Consider the following 27,336-nt stretch of genomic DNA (forward strand, 5'->3'; position numbering starts at 1 on the left):
TTTCTGTGCAGAATTTGATATAATAAAGAAGCGGCCACAAAGATTTTCAAACGGAGAAAAATTTTCGCCTAACTCTCGTTCAGAACATGTTCTATCATACGCAGTCTATTATTTGATTCTTGTTGATCATTATCAAAGAATGCAGCAGTGTAAGTAACAAAAAATAGCAGTCTCTTGCCATGGTTTCGCTAATGAGACGATTCCTCTCTCTCTCTCTCTCTCTCTCTCTCTCTCCTTTTTTTTTTTTTTTTTTTTTTTTTTTTTTTTTTTTTTTTTAATGCGGCGGTAGCGCGTACAAAAGCATGCCATGCCGCGTGCCGCGACGGGCCGTAAACACGCACTATCAGAATGCGACAAACAATGCACGACACAGTGCAGTAATGCATTTTCAGCTTAAGAGTGACGCAAACACCTATAACAAAGAAAATGGCATTTATCAGATCAAAGCAAAATAAGCAATCGATTCAAACCAGACGAAGCACGTGAAAAAGGAAGGGTACCCGTATAAATACGGACGGAGCACCTGACGCATAGCAATGGCTACGTGGTAAAGCTTAACTGCTAAGCTTACGACGCGAACCAAACTACTGTAGCTGTATCGTCATTCATTCGACCTAAATTGTGTCTCATATTACAATGGACCAACTTTGTTTCGATTTGGAGGTGCGGCCTAAAACTTTTCTCTCCCCTTGAATTTCGAGTCTCCAATTTCAGGTGCGGCTTAGATTCGGGAAATTTTTTTTCCTTTATTTCGAGTCTCATTTCTCAGGTGTGGCTTAGATTCGAGTGCGGCTTAGATTCGAGTAAATACGGTATTTAGGAATTTCTATTTGTAATTAACATGGATTGGGGCACTAAGTTATGACCAAGAAGTTTGTAGTTTGTTTTCTTCGGGCTAGTAAATGAAATTTTGAGACATAAATATTGCAGGAATGACGAAAGCCAATGCTGTGATAATGACTGCCGGTACACATGCTTGTGTCATTGCTCTTACATTTAAAATTTATGCTTTTCTAGGCCTATGTACAGTACATGAAGTTTGCTCGACGTGCTGAAGGAATAAAATCTGCTCGCACAGTGTTCAAGAGAGCGAGGGAAGATTCACGCTCTAGGTTCCACGTTTTTGTAGCTGCTGCATTGATGGAATATTATTGCAGCAAGGACAAGAATATTGCTTTCAGAATATTTGAACTAGGCCTAAAGAAGTTTTCGGATAACCCTGATTATATACTGTGCTATATTGACTATCTTTCCCACTTAAATGGTGAGTTCCATTTAAATGTTGTTCATACCGTGTACCCCACCACCAGTGGATATGACATCAGTTAATTTTTTTCCTTTTGTTTCATTATTATTGCAGAGGATAACAACACAAGAGTTCTGTTTGAAAGAGTTTTGTCGTCTGGTAGCTTAGAGCCTGAAAAGTCTGTGTAAGTATAAATTGTATTTTAGTATTATTTTCCTGTTATTATATATCCTGGAAATGTCTTAAGAGTTCTACAAAACATGACTCAGCTCTTAATGGGTGAATTATCCAATTATCCAGCCATAACATGAAACCCACCCTTGCAGCTTCAATTCTGTTAGTACCTTCCTCCCACTTCCCACATCTCACAGAACTCTCATGCATGCATACATAGCTTATCAGACTACCTCTCCTGGAATAAGGGATATTATGGAGTATTGGATATTATGGAATAATGGATATTATGGAATAATGGGTTGTCCTCAGCCTATGGGCTTGTTTTTATTTTTAATAGTTTATTTTACAATGGATTGCATGCTGTTATAGAAATTAAAGCTGTGTGCTGAAATAAAATTCGAAGGAGCTACTCTGGCACATGATTTACAGTTTAACTCTGTCACGAAGTTTTGCAACGGTGTACAGTGCTGTGCTTCTCATGTCTCTTTGCTACTTTAATATTGTCTATCTTGCACTATAATTTTCTTGAAAAAAGAAACAAATTTTTGTATTTTCATTCTGAAATAAATACGCATCTTGCAGCATTCTTCTGTATTTTTATAATCGCCAATAATACAAGAAAAACAGAATTGTTAGCCTTACGAAAATGAGATACTGTGCCCTGAAATGCACCATAGAATAATAAATATAAATTTGGGACTGTATACAAATGTTTTATGTGTAATTTAATTTGAAGAAGGTAAGTAAAAGCCATTTAAGCCCTTCAGGCATTATAAATGCCTTTTTTTTTTTTGATAAATTTTAAATCCAATTTTTGTATTTTGAAGGTGTCGGGTGATTTCAGAGTTGTGATATGTACCATATCTAATTTCCTTTCTCAGCCATATAATTTGAACAGTTGTTTCATACTGACTGTGAGATGTTAATTTACAGTGAAATCTGGAATCGTTTTCTTGAATTTGAATCAAATATTGGAGACCTCGCAAGTATTGTTAAAGTTGAAAAGAGGCGAAGTGCTGTTCTCAGTCAGGTTAGTATTTTCATTGAACAACATAAAATATACATTTACAAATAAGAAACGTTGTGTTTAAACATTACGGTTTTTTCTTCTTTGCAGATAAAAGAATTTCAAGGAAAGGAAACAGCTCAGCTGGTGGATAGATACAAATTCCTTGATTTGTATCCATGTACTCCAGGTGAACTGAAGTAAGTATTTATTGCATCTAAAGAAGAATGTCAGAAGTATGTGTTGTGTTGAACATTGGTGAACTCTAAAACAACGTGTCTGCTTCCCTCTAGAAAATACTTAGTTAATCCACATCCTTAATCTGTTAACCAGTACTCAAACTGTTTATTTTTTCTTATAGAGCAATAGGATACAATGAAGTTGCAAGCACAGCATCGAGAGCGTTTCACCCTCTGGCCGCCTGCTCAGCTTTAGATGAAGACGAAGCTGCCAAAGTTCCTCGGCCAGATGTCTCACAGATGATACCTTACAAACCTAAAGCTAATACCATACCTGGTGATCATCCTGTACCTGGTAATGAAGGAGACTGTATTTTTGTGATATTTGTAAATGTATCTTTAGTAAAGTAATGAATTCTTTCTACAAGCTGGTATTTTTGGATACATTGTTAACATGCAGTTTAACTTAAAGTAAAAACACAAACGCAACTCTCACACACACTATCTCTACCTGCCAAGGTCAGATAGGAAGTCTTCCCTCGGCAGTCAGACAGTGGTCAGGTGTGTGTGAGTTTTGTTAGCACGTGCGGGGGGGGGGCTGATTAAGAAGAAGGCCTCTTTTTTTTGTTGTGCCTATCTGTGACTCAACATCTCCACTTTATGGTGAGCAACAATGTATCCTTTTCATAATATTGTCATTGTAGATTAAAACTGAAGAAACTGCAAAAAGGTGGGAATTTAAGGAGATGGGATCTGGATAAACTAAAAGAACCAGAAGTTATACAGAGTTTCAGAGAGAGCATTAGGAAACTATTGACAAGAACGGGTGAAAAAAATGCAGTAGAAGAAGAATGGGTAGCTTTGAGAGATGAAATAATGAGGGCAGCAGAGAATCAAGTAGGTAAAAAGATGAGGGCTAGTAGAAATACTTAGCTAAAGAAGAGATACTGAATTTAATTGATGAAATGAGAAAGTATAAAAATGCAGTAAATGAAGCAGGCAAAAAGGAATACAAACATCTCAAAAATGAGATTGACAGGAAGTGCAAAATGGCTAAGCAGGGATGGCTAGAGGACAAATGTAAGGATGTAGAAGCATATATCACTATGGGTAAGATAGATACTGCCTGCAGGAAAATTAAAGAGACCTTTGGAGAAAAGAGAATCACTTGTATGAATATCAAGAGCTCAGATGGAAAACCAGATTTAAGCAAAGAAGGGAAAGCAGAAAGGTGGAAGGTGTATATAGAGGTTCTATACAAGGGCGATGAGGACGAAGATGAAATGGGAGATATGATACTGCATGAAGAATTTGACATAGCACTGAAAGATCTAAGTCGAAACAAGGTCCCAGGTGTAGACAACATTCCATTAGAACTGCTGACTGCCTTGAGAGAACCAGCCCTGACAAAACTTTACCATCTGGTGAGCAAGATGTATGAGTCAGCTGAAATACCCTCATACTTCAAAAAGAATATAATAATTCCAATTCCCAAGAAAGCAGATATTGACAGGTGTGAAAATTACCGAACTATCAGTATAATAAGTTACAACTGCAAAATACTAGCAAGAATTCTTTACAGATGAATGAAAAAATTGGTAGAAGCCAATCTCGGAGGAGATCAATTTGTATTCCATGGAAATGTTGGAACACGTGAAGCAATACTGACCCTATGAATTATCTTAGAAGATAGATTAAGGAAAGGCAAACCTACATTTCTATCATTTGCAAACTTAGGGAAAGCTTTTGTTAATGTTGACTGGAATACTCTCTTTCAAATTCTGAAGGTGACAGAGTTAAAATACAGGTATCGAAAGGCTATTTACAATTTGTACAGAAACCAGATGGCAATTATAAGAGTCAAGGGGCATGAAAGGGCAGTGGTAGTTGGGAAGGGCGTGAGACAGGGTTGTAACCTGTCCCCAGTGTTATTCAATCTGTATATTGAGCAAGCAGTAAAGGAAACAAAAGAAAAATTTGGAGTAGGAATCGAAATTCATGGAGAAGAAATAAAAACTTTGAGGTTTGCCAATGACATTGTAATCCTGTCGGAGACAGCAAAGGACCTGGAAGAGCAGTTGAACAGAATGGAGTGTCTTGAAACGAGGATATAAGATGAACATTAACAAAAGCAAAATGAGGTTAATGGAATGTAGCCTAATTAAATCGGGTGATGCCGAAGGAATTACATTAGGAAATGAAACACTTAAAGTAGACGAGTTCGGCTATTTGGGGAGCAAAATAACTGATGATGGTCAAAGTAAAGAGAATATAAAATGTAGACTGGCAATGGCAAGGAAAGTCTTTCTGAAGAGAAATTTGTTAACATCGAGTATAGATTGTCAGGAAGCCTTTTTCTGAAAGTATTTGTATGGAGTGTAGTCATGTATGGATGTGAAACATGGATGATAAATAGTTTAGACAAGAAGAGAATAGAAGCTTTCAAAATGTGGTGCTAGAGAAGAATGCTGAATATTAGATTGGTAGATCACATAACTAATGAGGATGTTGTGAATTGAATTGGGGAGAAGAGGAATTTGTGACGCAACTTGGTGAGAAGAGGGGATCGTTTGGTAAGACATGTTCTGAGGCATCAAGGGATCACCAATTTAGTATTGGAGGGCTGCGTGGAGGGTAAAAATCGTACCGGGAGACGAAGAGATGAATACACTGGGCAGATGCAGAAGGATTTAGGTGACAGTAGTTACCTGGAGATGAAGCAGCTTGCACAGGATAGAGTAGCATGGAGCTCTCTGGACTAAAGACCACAGCAATGACAACAATATTGTCATTATTCTGTCCTAGATTTTCCATTGTTTGGAAGTATAAGTTATCCTTGACCATACATGCAGTGATTTTGCATAGTATACACATGGATACAGATGTTGATATTACATGTATCTTAATGGCCTGCTAATGAAGTTTGTATAAATGGTTTGAGGGCATGGAGAACGCGTAGGACATGAAAGGTGTTGTTTTAAAAAGATGTAAAAATTGTCTGCACACAGGGGCTATACTGAGCATAATATAAAAGAATGTCCTAAAACCAATTTATTTATTTATTTATTTATTTATTTCAAATAGCTCTGTTGAAGTCAACAAAAAGGATAGATATCTACACACTGTAAAGATGACATGTTAAGTAGCAGACAGGTATAACGAAAAGATGAGCATATACATGTGTGGATGGATATGTGTGTGTGTGCGAGTGTATACCCGTCCTTTTTTCCCCCTAAGGTAAGTCTTTCCGCTCCCGGGACTGGAATGACTCCTTACCCTCTCCCTTAAAACCCACATCCTTTCGTCTTTCCCTCTCCTTCCCTCTTTCCTGATGAGGCAACAGTTTGTTGCGAAAGCTTGAATTTTGTGTGTATGTTTGTGTTCGTTTGTGTGTCTGTCGACCTGCCAGCACTTTCATTTGGTAAGTCACATCGTCTTTGTTTTTAGGTATATTTTTCCTTCGTGGAATGTTTCCTTCTATTATAACTATATATATATATATATATATATATATATATATATATATATATATATAAAATAGAGGGAAACACTCCACGTGGGAAAAATATATCTAAAAAGAAAGATGATGAGACTTACCAAACAAAAGCGCTGGCAGGTCGATAGACACACAAACATACACACAAAATTCTAGCTTTCGCAACCAACGGTTGCCTCGTCAGGAAAGAGGGAAGGAGAAGGAAAGACAAAAGGATATGGGTTTTAAGGGAGAGGGTAAGGAGTCATTCCAATCCCGGGAGCGGAAAGACTTACCTTAGGGGGAAAAAAGGAAAGGTATACACTCGCACACACACACATATCCATCCACACATACACAGACACAAGCAAAATGTCTGCTTGTGTCTGTGTATGTGTGGATGGATATGTGTGTGTGTGCGAGTGTATACCTTTCCTTTTTTCCCCCTAAGGTAAGTCTTTCCGCTCCCGGGATTGGAATGACTCCTTACCCTCTCCCTTAAAACCCATATCCTTTTGTCTTTCCTTCTCCTTCCCTCTTTCCTGACGAGGCAACCGTTGGTTGCGAAAGCTAGAATTTTGTGTGTATGTTTGTGTTTGTTCACTGTGCCAAGATGTGCTGGCCGTGCACCAAGGCATGTTTAGCCACAGGGTGATCCTCATTACCAACAAACACTGTCTGCCTGTGTCCATTCATGCGAATGGACAGTTTGTTGCTGGTCATTCCCACATAGAATGCGTCACAGTGTAGGCAGGTCAGTTGGTAAATCAAGTGGGTGCTTTCACACATGACTCTGCCTTTGATCATGTACACCTTCCGGGTTACAGGACTGGAGTAAGTGGTGGTGGGAGGGTGCATGGGACAGGTTTTACACGGGGGGCGGTTACAAGGGTAGGAGCCAGAGGGTAGGGAAGGTGGTTTGGGGATTTCATAGGGATGAACTAAGAGGTTACGAAGGTTAGGTGGATGGCGGAAAGACTCTCTTGGTGGAGTGGGGAGGATTTCATGAAGGATGGATCTCATTTCAGGGCAGGATTTGAGGAAGTCGTATCCCTGCTGGAGAGCCACATTCAGAGTCTGATCCAGTCCCGGAAAGTATCCTGTCACAAGTGGGGGACTTTTGTGGTTCTTCTGTAGGCAGAAGGCAGAGCCACGTGTGAAAGCAACCACGTGATTTACCAACTGACCTGCCTACACTGTGACGCATTCTATGTGGGAATGACCAGCAACAAACTGTCCATTCGCATGAATGGACACAGGCAGACAGTGTTTGTTGGTAATGAGGATCACCCTGTGGCTAAACATGCCTTGGTGCACGGCCACCACATCTTGGCACAGAGTTACGCCGTCCGGGTTATCTGGATACTTCCCACTAACACCAACCTATCCGAACTCCGGAGATGGGAACTTGCCCTTCAATATATCCTCTCTTCCCGTTATCCACCATGCCTCAATCTCCGCTAATTTCACGTTGCCGCCACTCATACCTCACCTGTCATTCAACAACATCTTTGCCTCTGCACTTCCGCCTCGACTGACATCTCTGCCCAAACTCTTTGCCTTTTAATATGTCTGCTTGTGTCTGTATATGTGTGGATGGATATGTGTGTGCGTGCGAGTGTATACCCGTCCTTTTTTCCCCCTAAGGTAAGTCTTTCCGCTCCCGGGACTGGAATGACTCCTTACCCCCTCCCTTAAAACCCACATCCTTTCGTCTTTCCCTCTCCTTCGCTCTTTCCTGACGAAGCAACCGTTGGTTGCGAAAGCTTGAATTTTGTGTGTATGTTTGTGTTTGTTTGTGTGTCTATCGACCCGCCAGCGCTTTTGTTTGGTAAGTCTCATCATCTTTGTTTTTAGATATATTTTTCCTACGTGGAATGTTTCCCTCTATTATATTCATATCATTAATTTGAACCCAACAATTATGTTTGTTATTGTCACTGTTGCATTTCGAAATCTTTTCTGTCGACTTATTTTCTCCTTCTGTTTTTGCCAGTAGTTTCACTTTGTATTCACCTTCTCCTTTTTTCCGTAATCTACTGTACAATTTTATCCCGCCGATATATACTCAATAATACGTAATACGTAATAATACGTAATCCACTTCCTAACAAAAAAATAATTTTCCCTCTTTCAACACTACCTCTGCTATAAAATCACCGTTTCTAGTTCACAAACAGTTCCTTTCACCTATTAAACAACCATTTTGGCTAGTTCTAATAACTTTTGCTTTATTTCCATTTCCGTTTTTCTCACATCACCAATCATTTTTAGCTGCTTCCCACAGGTTTTAACGTCATTATTTCTTTGTCAGACAATTGTTAGCCTCATTTTCATAATCTGCCACCACAAAACCACTCCTTTTAATACATTTACATGTAGTTTTCTCGAAATTTTCCCGAATTTCTCCACCCTTTAACGTGTTTTGGCGGCAACACAACGACCTAACCTTTATGCACATCGTTGTCTACCTACACAAGTTCACCATGTGATCAACATAGCCCAGCTCTAACCATTACTTTTTCGCCTTTTTTCACACCAGATCTCCAGTTGCTTCTTAGTTCACCTTTATCTCTCCCCATATATTTTTATTTTCATTTTCATTTCAGCCTCATGTTACACTTTCCACCCTCTAATACCATGTCACCCTCACAACACCTCCACAACGACCCCATTGAGTTTTATTTACATTCCCTTCGCAAACATGCCTTCGCCCTAGCCAGATTATGCTCCCATATTTTATTTTCTCAGGCTTGTCTGACGTTTGGCATTACCCCCAAAGGCCTCACACTTAAAGTTCCCATCTCTGGCAGCAACCCTTCTTTCCATCAGTCCCTATACCAGTTCCAAACTGAACAATCCATTGCCCTCACCCACCTAATCCTTCACCTACACATCAACTCAGCCAATGAACACACCCGTCAACTCCTATCCTTAATAAAAGTCCTCAATCTTTCCTCTCCCACATCCACACCGGCTGTTCAGAGCATCCTCCTACAGGCCAACCACAAATTAGAACAGCATGCCACCCTCCACCTCAAAAAACTATCCAATCTCCTGGTTTCCCACCTCCGGAAAGGCAACTCACTCACCCTTCACAACCTTTCCAGCAAACCTCAACCTCCTCTCATTGCACACAAACCCAGTCTCTCCCATCTACTCAATCTCCCACTTCCAGCTCCACTCCCTCCAAAACCTCAAAATTCCAATCAACACAATCTGGAACCACAACACCCTAATTCAGTAGTTAACCTTCCCTCCAAACCTCTCTCCCAATCCGAAACCTCAGACCTATCCAAAGGCCTCACCTTCAGCCCCACTCCCACATTCAACCAAACAGCCCTCGTCAAAGATTTACTGTCCTACACTCATACTCTCTGCTAGAAATATCACTTTGCCATGAAGAAAAATGATCCTATTCCTACTCCTAATGATCCAACTTCCCAATGCACTATCCAAATTGATCCCTGCCTGGAACAGTTCTGTCCTCCGTCACAGCGGGACCCACCTCCTCTTCCTCAAAATCACCCTCTCCAAACCTTCCATGAATTTCTGCCTCCCAGTCTTGCATCGCAATCCCTCTTAAAAAACCTTAACCCTACTCCCAACATCACCATTGCTGAAGCCCAGGCTATCCGTGATCTGAAGGCTGACCGATCCATCGTCATTCTTCCGGCGGTCGAGGGTTCCACGACCGTGGTACTTGATCGTCGGGAGTAAGTGGCTGAGGGACTGCGTCAGCTTTCAGACAACACCACATACAAAGTTTGCCAAGGTAATCCCATTCCTGATGTCCAGGCAGAGCTTCAACGAATCCTCAGAACCTTAGGCCCCCTACAAAACCTTTCACCTGACTCCATCAACCTCCTGACCCCACCGACACCCCGCACCCCTACCTTCTACCTTCTTCCTAAAATTCACAAACCCAATCATCCCGGCCGCCCCATTGTAGCTGGTTACCAAGCCCCCACAGAACGTATCTCTGCCTACGTAGATCAACACCTTCAACCCATTACATGCTGTCTCCCATCCTTCATCAAAGACACCAACCACTTTCTCGAACGCCTGGAATCCTTACCCAATCAGTTACCCCCGAAAACCATCCTTGTAACCATTGATGCCACTTCCTTATACACAAATATTCCGCACGTCCAGGGCCTCGCTGCGATGGAGCACTTCCTTTCACGCCGACCACCTGCCACCCTACCTAAAACCTCTTTCCTCATTACCTTAGCCAGCTTCATCCTGACCCACAACTTCTTCACTTTTGAAGGCCAGACATACCAACAATTAAAGGGAACAGCCATGGGTATCAGGATGGCCCCCTCGTACGCCAACCTATTCATGGGTCGCTTAGAGGAGGCCGCCTTGGTTACCCAGGCCTGCCAACCCAAAGTTTGGTACAGATTTATTGATGACATCTTCATGATCTGGACTCACAGTGAAGAAGAACTCCAGAATTTCCTCTCCAACCTCAACTCCTTTGGTTCCATCAGATACACCTGGTCCTACTCCAAATCCCATGCCACTTTCCTTGACGTTGCCCTCCACCTGTCCAATGGCCAGCTTCACACGTCCGTCCACATCAAATCCACCAACAAGCAACAGTACCTCCATTATGATAGCTGCCACCCATTCCACATCAAACGGTCCCTTCCCTACAGCCTAGGTGTTCGTGGCAAATGAATCTGCTCCAGTCCGGAATCCCTGAACCATTACACCAACAACCTGATAACAGCTTTCGCATCCCGCAACTACCCTCCCGACCTGATACAGAAGCAAATAACCAGAGCCACTTCCTCACCCCGTCAAACCCAGAACCTCCGACAGAAGAACCACAAAAGTGCCCCACTTGTGACAGGATACTTTCTGGGACTGGATCAGACTCTGAATGTGGCTCTCCAGCAGGGATACGACTTCCTCAAATCATGCCCTGAAATGAGATCCATCCTTCATGAAATCCTGCCCACTCCACCAAGAGTGTCTTTCCGCCGTCCACCTAACCTTCGTAACCTCTTAGTTCATCCCTATGAAATCCCCAAACCACCTTCCCTACCCTCTGGCTCCTATCCTTGTAACCGCCCCCCGTGTAAAACCTGTCCCATGCACCCTCCCACCACCACTTACTCCAGTCCTGTAACCCGGAAGGTGTACACGATCAAAGGCAGAGCCACGTGTGAAAGCACCCGCGTGATTTACCAACTGACCTGCCTACACTGTGACGCATTCTATGTGGGAATGACCAGCAACAAACTGTCCATTCGCATGAATGGACACAGGCAGACAGTGTTTGTTGGTAATGAGGATCACCCTGTGGCTAAACATGCCTTGGTGCACGGCCAGCACATCTTGGCACAGTGTTAGCCGTCCGGGTTATCTGGATACTTCCCACTAACACCAACCTATCCGAACTCCGGAGATGGGAACTTGCCCTTCAATATATCCTCTCTTCCCGTTATCCACCAGGCCTCAATCTCCGCTAATTTCAAGTTGCCGCCACTCATACCTCACCTGTCATTCAACAACATCTTTGCCTCTGCACTTCCGCCTCGACTGACATCTCTGCCCAAACTCTTTGCCTTTTAATATGTCTGCTTGTGTCTGTATATGTGTGGATGGATATGTGTGTGTGTGCGAGTGTATACCCGTCCTTTTTTCCCCCCTAAGGTAAGTCTTTCCGCTCCCAGGATTGGAATGACTCCTTACCCTCTCCCTTAAAACCCAAATCCTTTCGTCTTTCCCTCTCCTTCCCTCTCCTTCCCTCTTTCCTGACGAAGCAGCCGTTGGTTGCGAAAGCTAGAATTTTGTGTGTATGTTTGTGTTTGTTTGTGTGTCTATTGACGTGCCAGTGCTTTCGTTTGGTGAGTCACATCATATATATATATATATATATATATGTATGTAATAGAAGGAAACATTCCACGAAGGAAAAATATATTTAAAAACAAAGATGATGTGACTTACCAAATGAAAGTGCTGGCAGGTCGACAGACACACAAACAAACACAAACATACACACAAAATCCTAGCTTTCGCAACCAACGGTTGCCTCGTCAGGAAAGAGGGAAGGAGAAGGAAAGACAAAAGGATATGGGTTTTAAGGGAGAGGGTAAGGAGTCATTCCAATCCCGGGAGCGGAAAGACTTACCTTAGGGGGAAAAAAGGACAGGTATACACTCGCACACACTTTTTTCCCCCTAAGGTAAGTCTTTCCGCTCCCGGGATTGGAATGACTCCTTACCCTCTCCCTTAAAACCCATATCCTTTTGTCTTTCCTTCTCCTTCCCTCTTTCCTGACGAGGCAACCGTTGGTTGCGAAAGCTAGGATTTTGTGTGTATGTTTGTGTTTGTTTGTGTGTCTGTCGACCTGCCAGCACTTTCATTTGGTAAGTCACATCATCTTTGTTTTTAAATATATATATATATATATATATATATATATATATATATATATATATATATATATATATATAATAGAGGGAAACATTCCACGTGGGAAAAATATATTTAAAAAGAAAGATGATGAGACTTACCCAACAAAAGTGCTGGCAGGTCGATAGACACACAAACAAACACAAACATACACACAAAACTCTAGCTTTCGCAACCAACGGTTGCCTCGTCAGGAAAGAGGGAAGGAGAGGGAAAGACAAAAGGATTGGGTTTTAAGGGAGAGGGTAAGGAGTCATTCCAATCCCGGGAGCGGAAAGACTTACCTTAGGGGGAAAAAAGGACAGGTTTACACTCGCACACACACACATATCCATCCACACATACACAGACACAAGCAGACATTTGTAAAGGCAAAGCTAGAATTTTGTGTGTATGTTTGTGTTTGTTTGTGTGTCTATCGACCTGCCAGCGCTTTTGTTTGGTATATAGACACACACACACACACACACACACACACACACACACAAAAAAAGCGCTGGTAGGTTGATAGACACACAAACATACACACAAAATTCAAGCTTTCGCAACCCGCGGTTGCTTCGTCAAGAAAGACGGAAGGAGAGGGAAAGATGAAAGGATGTGGGTTTTAAGGGAGAGGGTAAGGAGTCATTCCAATTCCGGGAACGGAAAGACTTACCTTAGGGGGGAAAAGGGACAGGTATACACTCGCGTACTCACACACATATCCATCCGCACATACACAGACACAAGCAGACATTGCCGCTATGCCCTTTGATGCTCATTTGCTGTTAATTTGTTTTTTGGAGCCCACCCTATTATTCTGTGAAAGACACACTCTTTCAGCATTTTCCAGATGGCAGGTGAAATGATTATTTGTATCACCTCACTATAATGAGAATATTCCTTTTTAGCATTGTCTATTTTTACTCTTTATGTTACAAGTCTGCGACCACTTGCAATTAAAAAATGGTTTGGAACCATCACAGCCCGTAAAATTTCTTCATTGTAGGCAGTTTCGTTTTTAGCTTTTTGTCTTTCCTGCCATCGTCTGTGAAAGTTCTTACAGAAAAATCGCTCTTTAGTTTTCTGTCCTATTTTCACACAAAAAAATCCCCAATTTCTGCCATGTAATGGAATTTTCTGGCTTTTGTCAGCTTATGGTGTTCTTAATTGAGGTCTTTTTTAGAATGTTTCTCAGCCTGCTTGTCTTTTTGGAACATTTTGTAAAATCAGGCTCATTGGTTTCCTCTATCATCATCAAGAGTTAACTGTCATACTAATAGGCCAAATGATACCTCTGTATTGTATTGGCTGAATTATGTCATGGAGACATCCATATGTTACCAGAGATTATGTCGATGTCTGATGGAGGGTCATAAGTAGTGATACTGATCCCATTATGTGATGGATGACTCAACTTATTTCTCTGTAGTCTTACAGTATCTAATGCTCATTCCGGTGCACCTCAAAGGTTATACTGCTGTTTCAATTACAGCTATTGTTCTGTATTCTGATCACATTGGCTTTTTTGATAATAAAATCCGAGGAAGTACTTTTGTGCCGTAACCCATGTATTTAACTACTGGGATTCTGTTGTCAAAGAAGATGTTGAGCTTAGAAACTGTAACAACTGCTTTAACTGGTGATATAGCTATGAATTGCGTATGGCAACTTGCAAAAAAACACACATACCGAACTGCAGGTTTGATAAAAAGAGTGTTTTCTTTTATGGCTATGCAGAATCAATGTTGAGACGTGGAATTGTAGAGTGTAGTATTTCCATAATGTTGTTGTTGTTGTTGTTGTTGTTGTTGTTGTTGTCTTCAGTCCTGAGACTGGTTTGATGCAGCTCTCCATGCTACCCTGTCCTGTGCAAGTTTCTTCATCTCCCAGTACCTACTGCAACCTACATGCTTCTGAATCTGCTTAGTGTAATGTTAGTGATTTAAATACTTTGTTTCATGCTTTCTCTTGTAGGTGGTGTATTCCCGATCCCTCCAGCAGCTGCACAGCTGTGCACCTTACTTCCACCACCAGGGTGCTTTCGGGGACCATTTGTTGCTGTTGATTTGTTATTGGAGGTCTTCAACAAGATACAGCTGCCTGACAATCGTAAGTACTTGCAAATGAGAAATTTGGAAGTTTAACAGTTGGACTGAACTTGTTTAATATAGTAGGACTTGACTTTTACATTTGTAACAGTTCACGCACCATGTGAGTACATGTAACAAATATTTCATATAACAACAACAACAACAACAAAAACAACAAGTTCAGTGTCTGTTGCTGGTACTCCACTAGTTTACCTGGATTTAGGTGCATGAAAATAGTTGAAAGAATGAACATGAATGTTTCTCCCTCTCATAAATGAGGTTTGTCATGATCCAGACATATTAATAAACTCATTGTTCAGCATGTCAGTTTTTGATTAATCAAAATTGAAGTATTTTGCTCTTTCCAGTAATTATATAAATTTTGAACTGGAACATTATCAGTTGTATCTGCATGAAAATTAACAAACAGGAAAGACCATTCCAAGTTTGGTATATTTGTGACCATGTAAACATTGTGGTGTAGTAGTGAGATAGTGAAATAGATGAATAAAATACCTTTCAGTATACTGTTATTGAGAACGTTGCTGTTTAGCATATCAGTTAACTACCATTGTATCACAGAAGTGTTAAATTGAAAAAAGGATGTACTGTAGTCTTCTTTTGAAAACCAGTTTGTTTGCCAAGGTTCCTGTGTTAACACAGTTATAGGATTACTAGTTTTTGCAGTATGTATTGCCATGCCCCAAGGGAGTCAGCATTTGTTTTCTGGGTATGGGCTAGGTGACCCCAGGTTCCTGGGCTGGGACTGGTAAATGTCACCAATCCTCTGTCACTGCGAGATGTGGGCATGCTTCAGCGAATACAGTGTGGTGTGAAGGTGGAACATTGTGTGCCACAGGGAATGGGCATATTGGGTTGACCTTGCGGAAAAAACTACTACTACTACTACTACTACTACTACTTCAGTCTCGAGGTGTGCTGATGAGGTGCATGGCTGTTGAGGTGGAACAGTTGTTAGCGACCAACCTCTGGGGAACCTATGACACCTCAGTTGTATAAAGCCTACCTAGGCATGTGGGGCTCTGTGTAGGTGGACTTTTATTTCCCAAGCTGTTCGTGGGACCATGATAGAATCCTCAAAATTCTCTCCTCTTCCTCCCAGCAGAAAGGGTGAGCTGCTGTTAGTGCCTGACATCCAATCAAACAAGAGGGCTTGTGTAGCCAGTTCTCTTGACTCAGGAGTTCCTTCCAAGGGTTTATGTCCCCAGCTCAATGCATTGTTTCAAATGCTAGTGTTTTGGTCATACTGCTCTTGGGTGTCACAGAGGAACCATTTGTTTTAAATGCGGTAAGGCCGTCGATGAAGGAGTCGCTTGTTCATCTCCTATGAAGTGTGTGAATTGATCTAGGGCTAACCCTGTTGGTTGGGACTGCAGCATGTATCTTGAAGAACGTAAGATACAAGAGCTTAAGACTATGACGCACATCCTGTATATTGAGGCCAAAAAGATGTATAAGGTCATACTGTCCCCAATTTTTGCTACCTCCTTCGCTTTGTTTCTTAAACAACCAATGCAGAAAGCCGATGCTGCTATGCAAAAGCAGGTCGCTGGTGTTGGCACAATGCACCTTTGCTGCTGCTGTTGCTGCTGCTGCTGCTGCTGCTGCAGTTATGTCAAAGCATGTAACTCTCCTCAGAACTTCAGAAAATGCCATGTTGCTGTTGTTGCAGGACTCCCTTTCCCCTCCAAAGATTCCGTCTGGTCCACTATCTATTGCTGCCATTACCACTTCCTCATTTGTGGCAGTGAAACCACCTCAGATCAAAAAATCAAAGTTGAAGACAAAGAATTGCCCACTGACTGAGATGGGAAGTACACAGTCCAATGTGGTTGACATCCTGTCTAATGTCTTTCTCAAATCTTGCTCAGAGGCAATGGACCTTGATGTCGGGCTGGGCAATCTTCTCCCTTCAAGGCAGAGCCTTCACTCTTTACGGGCTCCCCTCCATGGCAAAAAATCAGGATGAAAGTTCTACCCCCATGTTAGATGCTTCCCATCTTACAGTGGAACTTTAATAGATTCAGGATGGGTGTGGGGGAACTGAAACTCCTAGCACAGTGGTGCCTCCAATGCTTGCTTTTGCAGCAAACTCATTTTAAAACATCTGATGCCCCACTACTACTGGGCTATATGCTCTATTGCCTGGAGGGCATGACAGGGGAAAGGGCCAATTGAGGGATTACTGTGTTTGTCAATAATGTGCACCACTCTTGTGGTCTCCCCTTGGCTGCTCACCTGCAAGCAGCTGCAGTTGAAGTTAAGGTGTGTTGGAGGATTGCTGTTTGCTCACTGTATTAACCTCTGCAAGATGCCGTAGACTCTGAGGTTCTCACAGATCTTATGGAACAACTCGCCGACCATTTCTCCCACTGGCACACTTCAATGCCCATCATGTCTTGTGGGGCTCTACCTCTACTTGCCTTCAGGACCTGGTTTTGGAGACTGTCATGACATCTCACGAGCTGTACATACTGAACACAGGTACTCCCATTCATTTCTGTGCTGATAACTGAGTCATTCTTACCCATCATCCTCTCTTTTTACTATCCAGCCTTCGCAGATGCTGTTCGGTGGGAAGTTATTGGTGACTTTCATTCCAGTGACCACTTTCTTCTCCGCTTCCACCAGTACCTAAACAGAAGCCACAAAAATGGATGGTCATCGTGGCTAACTGGACATTGTTCAGACAGCTCGCTGTGTTTGAACACCGCAACAAAGTCCAGCAATGGGCGGACCACATTACATGACCATCCAACATGCCACTGACTTATCTATCCCAAAGTCTTCAGGTAATATTATAAGGCAACCAATACCTCGATGGAGTGATGATGAGTGTCATTCAGGAATCCAGGACAGGCCCGCTGTGGCTTTTCAACAGTTTAAATGCCCCTCAACAGCCAACAACCTCACAGCCTTTAGAGTTGAGAGAGCCAAGGCTCAATGTATAATTAAGGAGAGCAAGCAAAGGTCGTGGAAAGTGTTCCTGGACTTCATAAACTGTTCCACTTGTTCTACAAAAGTATGGGAACCCATCACGATGATTTCTGGTAAACACAGTTGTTAACCAATAGCAGCAGTGCTGAAATGGGTGTCTCCAAACAGCATCCGGAGACACTGCTCAGACTATAGCAGAACATAATGTTTGGAAGGTAGGAGACGAGATACTGGCAGAAGTAAAGCTGTGAGGACAGGGCGTGAGTCGTGCTTGGGTAGCTCAGTTGGTAGAGCACTTGCCCATGAAAGGCAAAGGTCCCGAGTTCGAGTCTCGGTCTGGCACACAGTTTTAATCTGCCAGGAAGTTTTATAGCAGAACACATAGCAAAGACTACTGCCAATACCAGCCAGGATCCAGCATTTTGCAGCTATCATGCAACTGTAGAGAAGGAAATTGGTCTGCAAATCCAACAATTCTGAGTCATACAATTACCCTTTCTCCAAGTGGAAACTGGAATCGGCACTGTAATACTGCATCCACTCATGACCAAATCCAGTATGTGAGGACATAGTTTTTTCTGTTTCTTTCTTGTAAAATTAATATACTTGGAAGACTACCTCACTAATTTCTTTGTGTAATATTTGTTGTGATTTTTTGCATGCCTGCATGAACCTTAAAACCAATGCTAAATGTTCAGTACCGATGAGGAAGAGCTCATGACAGACAGAATGATGCTATGGATGACATATTGTGTGATACATCTTCTCTTATTGAGGATATTTTCACTGCCCAGCTTCTGCTATGTTCACCACTCTGATAGCAGCTACAATAATGAAAATTAAAATCAGCACATTTATTTACAGAGTTATAATAAATAACTAATGTATCAATATACAGGATATTTCCAAAGATGGACAAGTTTCCTGCTTTTGCTGTTTGTACATTAACTTGAGACAACACAGAATGTAATGAAACTGGATAGGTGCAAAATCTACTCATTAAGCAGCAGCAGCAGAACAACACTAAGATTAACCTTTGTGTGTGTGTGTGTGTGTGTGTGTGTGTGTGTGTGTGCATGAGTAGATTTCGTATCTATCCAGTTACATTATATTTTTGAAAAATTGATTAGTTTTGTTGACAGATTGTAATGAAGTATTCATAAATTTACTTTGAATCTTCACTGTATTTCCCTATAATGATAAAGGAATATTTAATCACAGAAGACAGTATGAACAAATACTCCAACAAAGCTCTTGAATTTGTTCTTGAAACTCAAGACCCTAAATAGTTTGGATGTTGCATCAACTGTGTTTGTGGCTAGACTTTCCTGTGTTACAGGCAATCTATTAAGTTACTGTTGCAAAACTTAATAGAGCTTAGCAGCCTGTACTCATTGCTTTTATTATCTCTATATGTTAACTCATTTAGACCAGGTACTTTCTGATATCAATCTTGATATTTTTACACCTTAACAGGTAGCGTTAATACAGGAGACACAGAAGATCAAATGTAGAGCAGTACTGCCGATTTAGGAAACGTGAAAGCATTAGAGAGATACTCATCGAAATCCAGTGGCAGAAGTTAAAAGAAAGGCATTGCACATCATGCCGAGTTTTGTTGTTAAAATTCCAATGTCATATGTATACAGTGTGTCCCAGGAAGAATGGTCAATATACAGGGGTATGACACGAATTATCATTTGAAGCAAAAAAGTCTAGTAAATATGAGCTCTAAAATGCATATACAGTGAAAATGGTTTATTATATAAAAAAACGGCCGATATAATGGGAACTGATAATTGGGAAGCAGAAATCTTTGACTCAATTTCATACGTTGTCATTGAAGTTTTTGGAACACCTATCACTGTCATTCATTATTTAAATAATGAAACACCGCATCAGTTACATATTTTTTCATGCTTAGCACAATGTGTTTCGAGAATTTTTTCTCGATAATCAAGTGCAAATATTTACATAAGTATTTTGTGTAGTGTTTGCATATGTGTTGTTCTGCATCTCTTGAACTGTAGTCGTCTGTTCGAGGTTATCCTATGCTCTGCTTCCTCAGTTATGTAGAAAATCACACACACATGACAACTATCACTCACATTGCTTTTTTGTGTAACATCACAAAAAATACATATGTAAATACTACACTTAACGAGAACGAACCCTTGAAACACATTTTGTTCAGCATGAGAATATACGTAATTTGCGCTGTGTTTAAACCAAAAGCATCTGAGCAACGCAAACTGAATAAAGGTGTCAACTAATGCTACAAGCAGCTAAAAGCCGAAACACACTAAATATGGTTCAACAGAGGTGTGATGACAATCACAATAATCACAAAACTGCACATGCGCTGTAGAGTCAGTTCGGAAATGATTGTGATTGGTCATGATACCTTTATTTGTACAAACCTAGTTACTCTTATCAGCCACCATGCAGAGTAGAGTTTGACAGCGGCAGGCGATACAGCATGAATTGTTCCAACTTTTACACATTTACCAGTTTAAATCCACTAAGTAGAGCACCCTTGTGGCAAGGAACTTAACCACATAATGTTTGTAAACACTACTTGATGGCCAACATCGTGCTGGCGTCATTTTACGTCAGTTTTCTTTTCCGTGAACATTTTTTCATAAAGCATTAATTGCGGGAAAATTATAAATATGTTGATGCAAAATCGGCTGTGAATTAACATTGTGGACATAGGAAATTTGACAGGAGTGATAAAAAATGCCATAAACGGTGGAAACACAATAATTCCTGGAACATAAAAGTGGGTTATACTGTGTCTTTTATCTTTGTCACAGTGAAACACATCTCTTGTCCTAAATAAGTGCTCACAATTCTTGCCATATGCATTTTAGAGCCCACATTTACTATGCTTTTTTGCTTTGAATGAGTGTTCCTGTTGTATCTCTGGGACATGTTGTGTTTTAGGAATTGACCATGATGGGCATATAAAAAAAATTCAAACTTGTATGGATTTGCTGCATATTGTTTGTGAATGAAACAAAAAATGGGGATATGATAATGTTACATCAAGTACTCTTTGTAACACACAGTAGAGATGTAGATATTCTCTGTTCATTGCCACAGTCATGTGATAGTGTACTCTTTCATGCACTCTTATGGTGGGTCGGGGTGCTGCTGACTCTTTTGCTTACCAAATACCAAAAACCAAAATAGAATGCAGTTGTAGGTCATATAGAGGAGCACAAGTTTTGTTGAACTTACTTTGTTCGGACCACATCTTTGTTTTTGTGATGTAGTGTCTCAACAAGGGTTTGTGTGTTTTTGTCCACAGTGAGTTTTTTCTGTTTTGAATCAAGTCAACTTGCACACTATGCTCTCTTGAACTAAAATAGCTGTCAAAAAATTCCACTTGGAAACGTGATAATTGTTTGAGAGAATTTATTAAGATGCAGCGCATAAATTTGCAAGATGATCAACATTTCAGTATACCCCAAATACACAACAATGTGATGATTTGTCTGGAAAATGTTAAATCCTCAGGGAACTAGTATCTACTAGAATAACAAGGCAGTTCTGAAAGACTATTCATTGGCAGAAAGAAATATATTGAGTTATTTTGCTACAAACTGCTAGGAGATTCTGCTCCAGTGGTAGTTGTTTCTGAAATCATGAAAAGGAAGATGAAGAAGTACATGAAATTGTTGTAATGTTTATTGCTTGATTGCAGATACCTGCAGTGCTCTTGCCAACCTTGTATATCTTCATTATCCAACTAGAATAGCTGAGGGCTCAAAGACAGCCATTGGTAATACCTTTATAGAATTGTATGATGAACAAACCTTTTGCTAAATGTTAAAGCTGATTAGGGCATGCAATCTGCTAAATATGGGTTCAGGAGGATAGTTAGTAAGGCAAAAATTGATTGTTTTAGGAAACTTCTTGGACATGAATTGGACTGAAGTGTACAGTGCTGACAGCATGGATGAGCAGTACAATACTTTTATTAATAATGTCCTTAACTTATCTGAAAGCTGTTTCCCCTCAAATCTAACCCAAATTAGACTGAAGTTTACAAAAAAGCTATGGATTGCTTAAGGAATAAAGGTACCATGTTAGACCAAAAGAAAACAGTAAGAGTCAGAAACAGCTCTGTTGTAAATGCTATACATCAGTACAAAACATACTGCAAAATACTGAAGGTAGTAATATGGGCATCAAAGCAAATGAATTACCAGATAAGGATAGTCACATCAGATAACGAAATGAAGACAATATGAGATATAGTGAAGGAAGAGACTGGTAGAAGCAGAGATGAAAAGGAGCACATGGCATTAAGAATAAATGATACATGGGTAACAGATGTGTGCAGTGTTGCTGAACTTTTCAATAAGCACTTCATAACTGTTACTTAAAGGATGGGAGTGTCAGGTTCAGTAGATGCTGCCATGGAATATCTCAGACCAGTACTACAAATAACTATAATAATATGAATATGGCCTTCACAGCACCAATAGAAATAATGTTCACCATAAAATCTGTAAAATCAAAAAATTCTAGATACTTTGATAATGTGTCAATATAGCGGAGTAAAGAGTGTGCCTCTAAGTGTAGTGACATTTTAAGGTATTTGTGTGGCTAATATTTTATTTATGGAACACTTCCTGGTTGAAATATGCTAAAGTTAAGTCTATGTATAACAGAAAAAGCTAAACTCTGCCCTAACAGGTCATGAAGGCCCATCGCTGGATCTGATATGGAGGGGCATGTGGTCAGCACACCGCTCTCCCGGCTGTAAGTCAGTTTACGAGACCGGAGCCACTACTTCTTAATCAAGTAACTCCTCCATTTGCATCTCAAGGACTGAGTGCATTACACTTGCCAACAGCGCTTGACAGACCAGATCGTCACCCCTCCAAGTGAAAGCCCAGCCTGACAGTGCTCAACTTCGATGCTCTGATGGGAACCAGTGTTACCACTGCAGCAAGGCCGTTGGCTTTGTGTAAGGAAGGAGATAAAGAAATACCATCAAACTTTCCCTCCAATTTAACTTCTACCCACATTCTTAAAAATTTTAGAAAAGATAATATACAGTCATGTTCTTAACTGTCTGACCACAAGTAAAATACTATCCAGGCCATAAATCGGATTTCGAAAGGGTTACAGCATTGAGAATTATGGGCTACTGGCATATTTTGTGATCTGTCAAAGGCATTTGACTGTGTAAATCACAATATCCCTTTAAATCAATTAGAATATTATGTTGTAACAGGAAATGCTACAAAATATTTCAAGTCCTATATCTCTGCTAGGAGATAAAGGATGTCAACAGGAAAGAGATGTGTATTAAGTTGTGAGGCATTGGAACAAATAATATGTGGTGTCCACCAAGGTTCCATTCCAGGTCCCTTACTTGTGTATATCAATGACCATTCATCAGTAACATCAACAGATGCCAAGTTTATTTTGTTTGCAGATGATACAAACATTGCAGTAAATAGTAAGTCAAGTGTAGCCTTAGGAAGGTCAGCTAATGAAGTTTTCATGGACATTACTAAATTGTTCCTAGCCAATTCTCTGTCACTCAACCTTGCAAAAAAAGCCTAAAATATGATGACAAGCAGTTGAAGTTGTCAGTATTAAATTTTTGGGATTACAAGTTGATAACAAATTTAATTGGGAAGAGAATCCCACAGAACAGATGAAGCACCTAAAGATATCTCCATTTGCTATGCGAAGGTTGTCAGACATAGGTGACATAAAAATAAAAAAAGCTAGAGTAATATGCTTACTTTCATTCCATAATGTCATGTGGGATTATTTTCTGGTGCAGCTCATCAAGCCAAACTAAAATTTTCCAAGCCCAAAAACATGCAGTATGAATTATTTGTGGTGTTAACTCAAGAATGTCTTGCAGACAGTGTAAGGAACTGTGGATACTAACTACTGCTACCCAATAAATTTATTCCTTAATGTAATCTGTAATAAAAAATTATTCTTTTTTTTCACACCAATAGCTTAGTTCATGGAATCAGTACCAGAAATTAGAAAATCTTTTACAAAGCTGTAAATTCACTTACTGTGATTGAGAGAGATGTCCACTATTCAGCAGTACACATTTTCGAAAACATGCCAGAAGCCATAAAAAGTTTAACTAATAACAAAGTCCAGTTTGAGACCAACTCCTTCCACTCCATTTATGAATTTCTTAACAGACCTGATTGATAATGTAAATATTGCGTACAATCTGACTTCTGTACAAATTTTGTGCAGTAATGCAATCATTGTAAATAAGTGCTTATTTAATTTTTTAATTAGATGATGCATGGCTAAGAATTAGCGTATGCACATGACTGTACTGAATATTTAATATTTGGTGATAAGTTTTATATCCTTTTAAAAGTAAACATGCTTAAGATTTTTCGTTTTCACTAAATCCACATCCACAATGGCAGTTCCGTTTGAGATCTGTGGAAGGAACTTTAGCATATCAGTTCTTATTTTGTAAATATTTATTTTGTATTCATGTTTTCTGACATGTCACTCATCCCTGAGGGTCTCCTCACTGTGCATCAGTTCGAACGAAAAGTAAAATTAATCTAATCTAGGGACACAGGTCTGTTTCCTATTGCATGATTGTTAGTGCAATGGAGTGTAACAAGCTTGTGATAGAATTTTTCATGCTGCTATGAATTAATCATTTGCACAAAGGCAAAGGTGGTTTTTTAATTGAAAAAAAAAAAAAACTCAATTTTTTAGAACGCGGATGTTTTGTAGAACGGCGTTGAGTATTCCGGTTTCTGTCCTCTTTTACCAATTTCAATGCAAATCAGTAGTTTGCTGACTTGCTTGCAGTGTCATACTTAATGTTAACAGCAATTACAGGGAAGAGAATTCCAGTTTGAAACATAATGTGTTATTGCTATCAAAATCTATTAGTATAACATTATAGTTAGGACGATTCAAATGGTTTTTGTGTGAATATTTCTTGCGTACTTTAAATTATCACACAGTAAGTTAAATTGACTAATATATCTCACATGTTTTTATTTGCCATTGTTGCTGCATGCTGTTTTACAAACTTTTGTGATTGAACATTATGGTCATCTTTTTGGCTTCTATCCTAGCCAAACATGAAGAAATCCCAACAAAGTGATGTGACAACTCAGAGAATTTCATTTGCTGCCATGAAATCTAGTTCAGGGAAATTTTGAATTTCTAACTGAATATTTCTATGAAATTTTTTGAGGAAACAAAATCTCTGCTTGAGCATCCAGATGGATACTATCTGATATCTGAATCACCTACCAGTAAAAAGAATAAAAAAATAATTAACCCTGTCCATGACTCAGGAAGGCAAGCAGTGAAAACAGAAAGAATGAAAGTATATCTCTGAAATATGTTGTGTTCTATCAGACCAGTCCTGTATTCTGATTAATATTGCTTTCTGATTGACATTTCAGTGAGACAAGTGGCATGGGCCAGCTGCCATCCAACCATAGTTCTTTCTCGAGTGCCACGTGCTTGCTGTGTTACCTGTTTTGTATGTAGGATTGTAAGGGATCTGTGATCCCACGAACATAGATATTAGTATCAGACACCCAGGTCGATAGCAGACAGGAGTCGATTGTCGAGTGCTGCGGGAGGCAGTGAGATGAGTGTCGAGTGAGCAGTAGTACTGGAGAGACGGGCAAGAATGGTGGTCGAATGAGCTGTAAACGGTAAATACACCGGAGTATGACAAATGAGCGCGTTCCCCTGATCATCGTGGGGTTGACCCTCATCGATGCCGATCTGAGAGTGATGTGAAAACAAGTGACAAGTGCCGAATTATGTGTTTCGCGGCAACCGTGTCGGCCAACATCAACCATGGATTGCAGTGAGGATTGTTGTGAATGTTAACCATCATCATTATGTGTAATGAAGTACTTAAAATCAGCAAGCAATAAAAGGATATAACCGTAATAAAAGTGTAAGGCGAATGTAGCAATTGCCTCAGAATTTGTGTATTATTATAGAAAATACATATCAGTTTGTACATCGCAACCTTTATGGTCTTTAATAATAGAAAGACTTTCAATCATTAACTATTCTGTCTCAGAACAGCCGCACTCGGTTGAAATACCCCTGAAACCACAGCAGAAAAACCGATAGCCTTCCATCCATTAAGCACATGGTCATATAATTATAATAATTAATTGTTTGGTGGCTTCAGTAATCTCACAAAACCCAATAAAGAACAAAACAGGGGTGTTTCAGGCTGCAGTGCCTTGTTAAACATGGCTGCCACCTCCTCCACCTCTCCCTTGCCGCTAAAATATGTTGGTCACAAAGTAATTTTAATCGGAATATAAGAATCTAGTTTTTGGGTGCTCGAAATCCTAACAACAAGCAATTAATTAATCCATATTTCATCTAGTATAACACACAGACACAGTTCATTTTTATCTCAATGTTCATTCGCTTATGGTGTAATTTTTTTTCCTTTTATGAATAGTCTCTAATAAATTTGATTCATTGCGAGCCTTTTACTCATTCCATTATTACACATGTTGCTTTCACCATCTCAAAGCTAGTAACATAAGATGCAGAAAAAAATTATGATAAGTACATGATGAACGCTTAGGAATAAAGAGAATATAGGAAGAAAGAGATTATTAAATGAAGTGTGCATGGATACAAAAAGTGTGTGCTAGTAGAACAGCTAGGTTTCTTGGATTCACTCATGTTTTACATGTGTTCAGGCATGCAATCTGATCCCAAAAATTTGGCTTTGAAAACCTTATATTTCTTTTCTTTCTTTGCTTTTTCCATTTGTGTTCCCCAGTTCTACTATTGACAGTTTCTTATTTGTTTGAATATTATGTATTACGTTATAATGTAGAACCCACAGTAATGTGCATGTTTTAATGTTTCAGCTCCCCCTCCTATAGCAGATAATGGATGTGATACAAAACTTTTTGATCTAGCAAAATCGGTGCACTGGATTGTTGATGAGAACTCTGAGGGCTCAATCTCCTTAGGTAACCTGTATACCAACAAGAGACGCCGAAGGCTAGGAGCTGCTGGTGGAGATGATAGTGAGGACGATGATATGACTGGTGCTCCACCAGTGAATGATATATATCGTGCCCGCCAACAGAAACGTGTTAAATGACATCAGGCACCTTCGTATTTATTGGACATTGACGAATGATCCATGTGGATACGAGCAATGCGAAACAGTTCTGGTTCAACAGCACACCTGATAATGACTGTGCCATTCAGAAAATTTCATACTGAACACAACTTTATCAAGTAATATGACTGTAAACCGACTTATGAGTCGAACAAGGTACTGTTCTTACCCATAATATTGTACCATGTGTAACATTTACACCCTTCAGTTACTAGTTTTGATGTAAAAACATGTTGCTTCACATCGGGAAGCAATGAAAGTGTATTGTCTACAAAAACAAATGTTATGGTCACATGTACTTACTTTTAAAACGAGATAAAGAAGGCAGTGCTCATTAGTTATATCATACTTTCGTTAATTTCACGTCCATTCTGAACAATCAGTAGTATCATCTCTTTCAATAAATAGGACATGAATCATTCACACAAAACACGTGGAAGAGTTATGCTAAGAGATGAAATGGATTTTAGCTACTGTGTGATAGTCCATTTGTATTTTACAAAAGAACTGTAAAATATATAGTTTATAGAAATATTTTATGACCTTTTGGCTTGAAGTCATGTCTGTTTTGTGTTAATAGAATGTGTGTTTCCAGTAATTTCACCATTTTGTGATGGTGATCAGAGGTCTA

The 27,336-nt window shown here is 40.0% G+C and overlaps 1 protein-coding gene across 1 annotated transcript in view; it reads left to right on the forward strand.

The window, feature by feature from the left end:
* Window positions 1–26,828, forward strand: part of LOC126100445 (protein suppressor of forked) — a 148,683-nt gene extending 121,855 nt beyond the window's left edge. The window contains 7 exon segments of the mRNA XM_049911052.1: window positions 1,018–1,264; window positions 1,361–1,430; window positions 2,357–2,453; window positions 2,541–2,629; window positions 2,791–2,963; window positions 14,475–14,609; window positions 26,446–26,828. Of these exon segments, the coding sequence (XP_049767009.1) occupies window positions 1,018–1,264; window positions 1,361–1,430; window positions 2,357–2,453; window positions 2,541–2,629; window positions 2,791–2,963; window positions 14,475–14,609; window positions 26,446–26,684 (1,050 nt within the window). The 3' untranslated portion in view covers window positions 26,685–26,828.
* Window positions 26,829–27,336: the final 508 nt, after the last annotated feature.

This window comes from Schistocerca cancellata, chromosome 9, assembly GCF_023864275.1.
Source record: "Schistocerca cancellata isolate TAMUIC-IGC-003103 chromosome 9, iqSchCanc2.1, whole genome shotgun sequence".
Taxonomy (NCBI): Eukaryota; Metazoa; Arthropoda; class Insecta; order Orthoptera; family Acrididae; genus Schistocerca; species Schistocerca cancellata.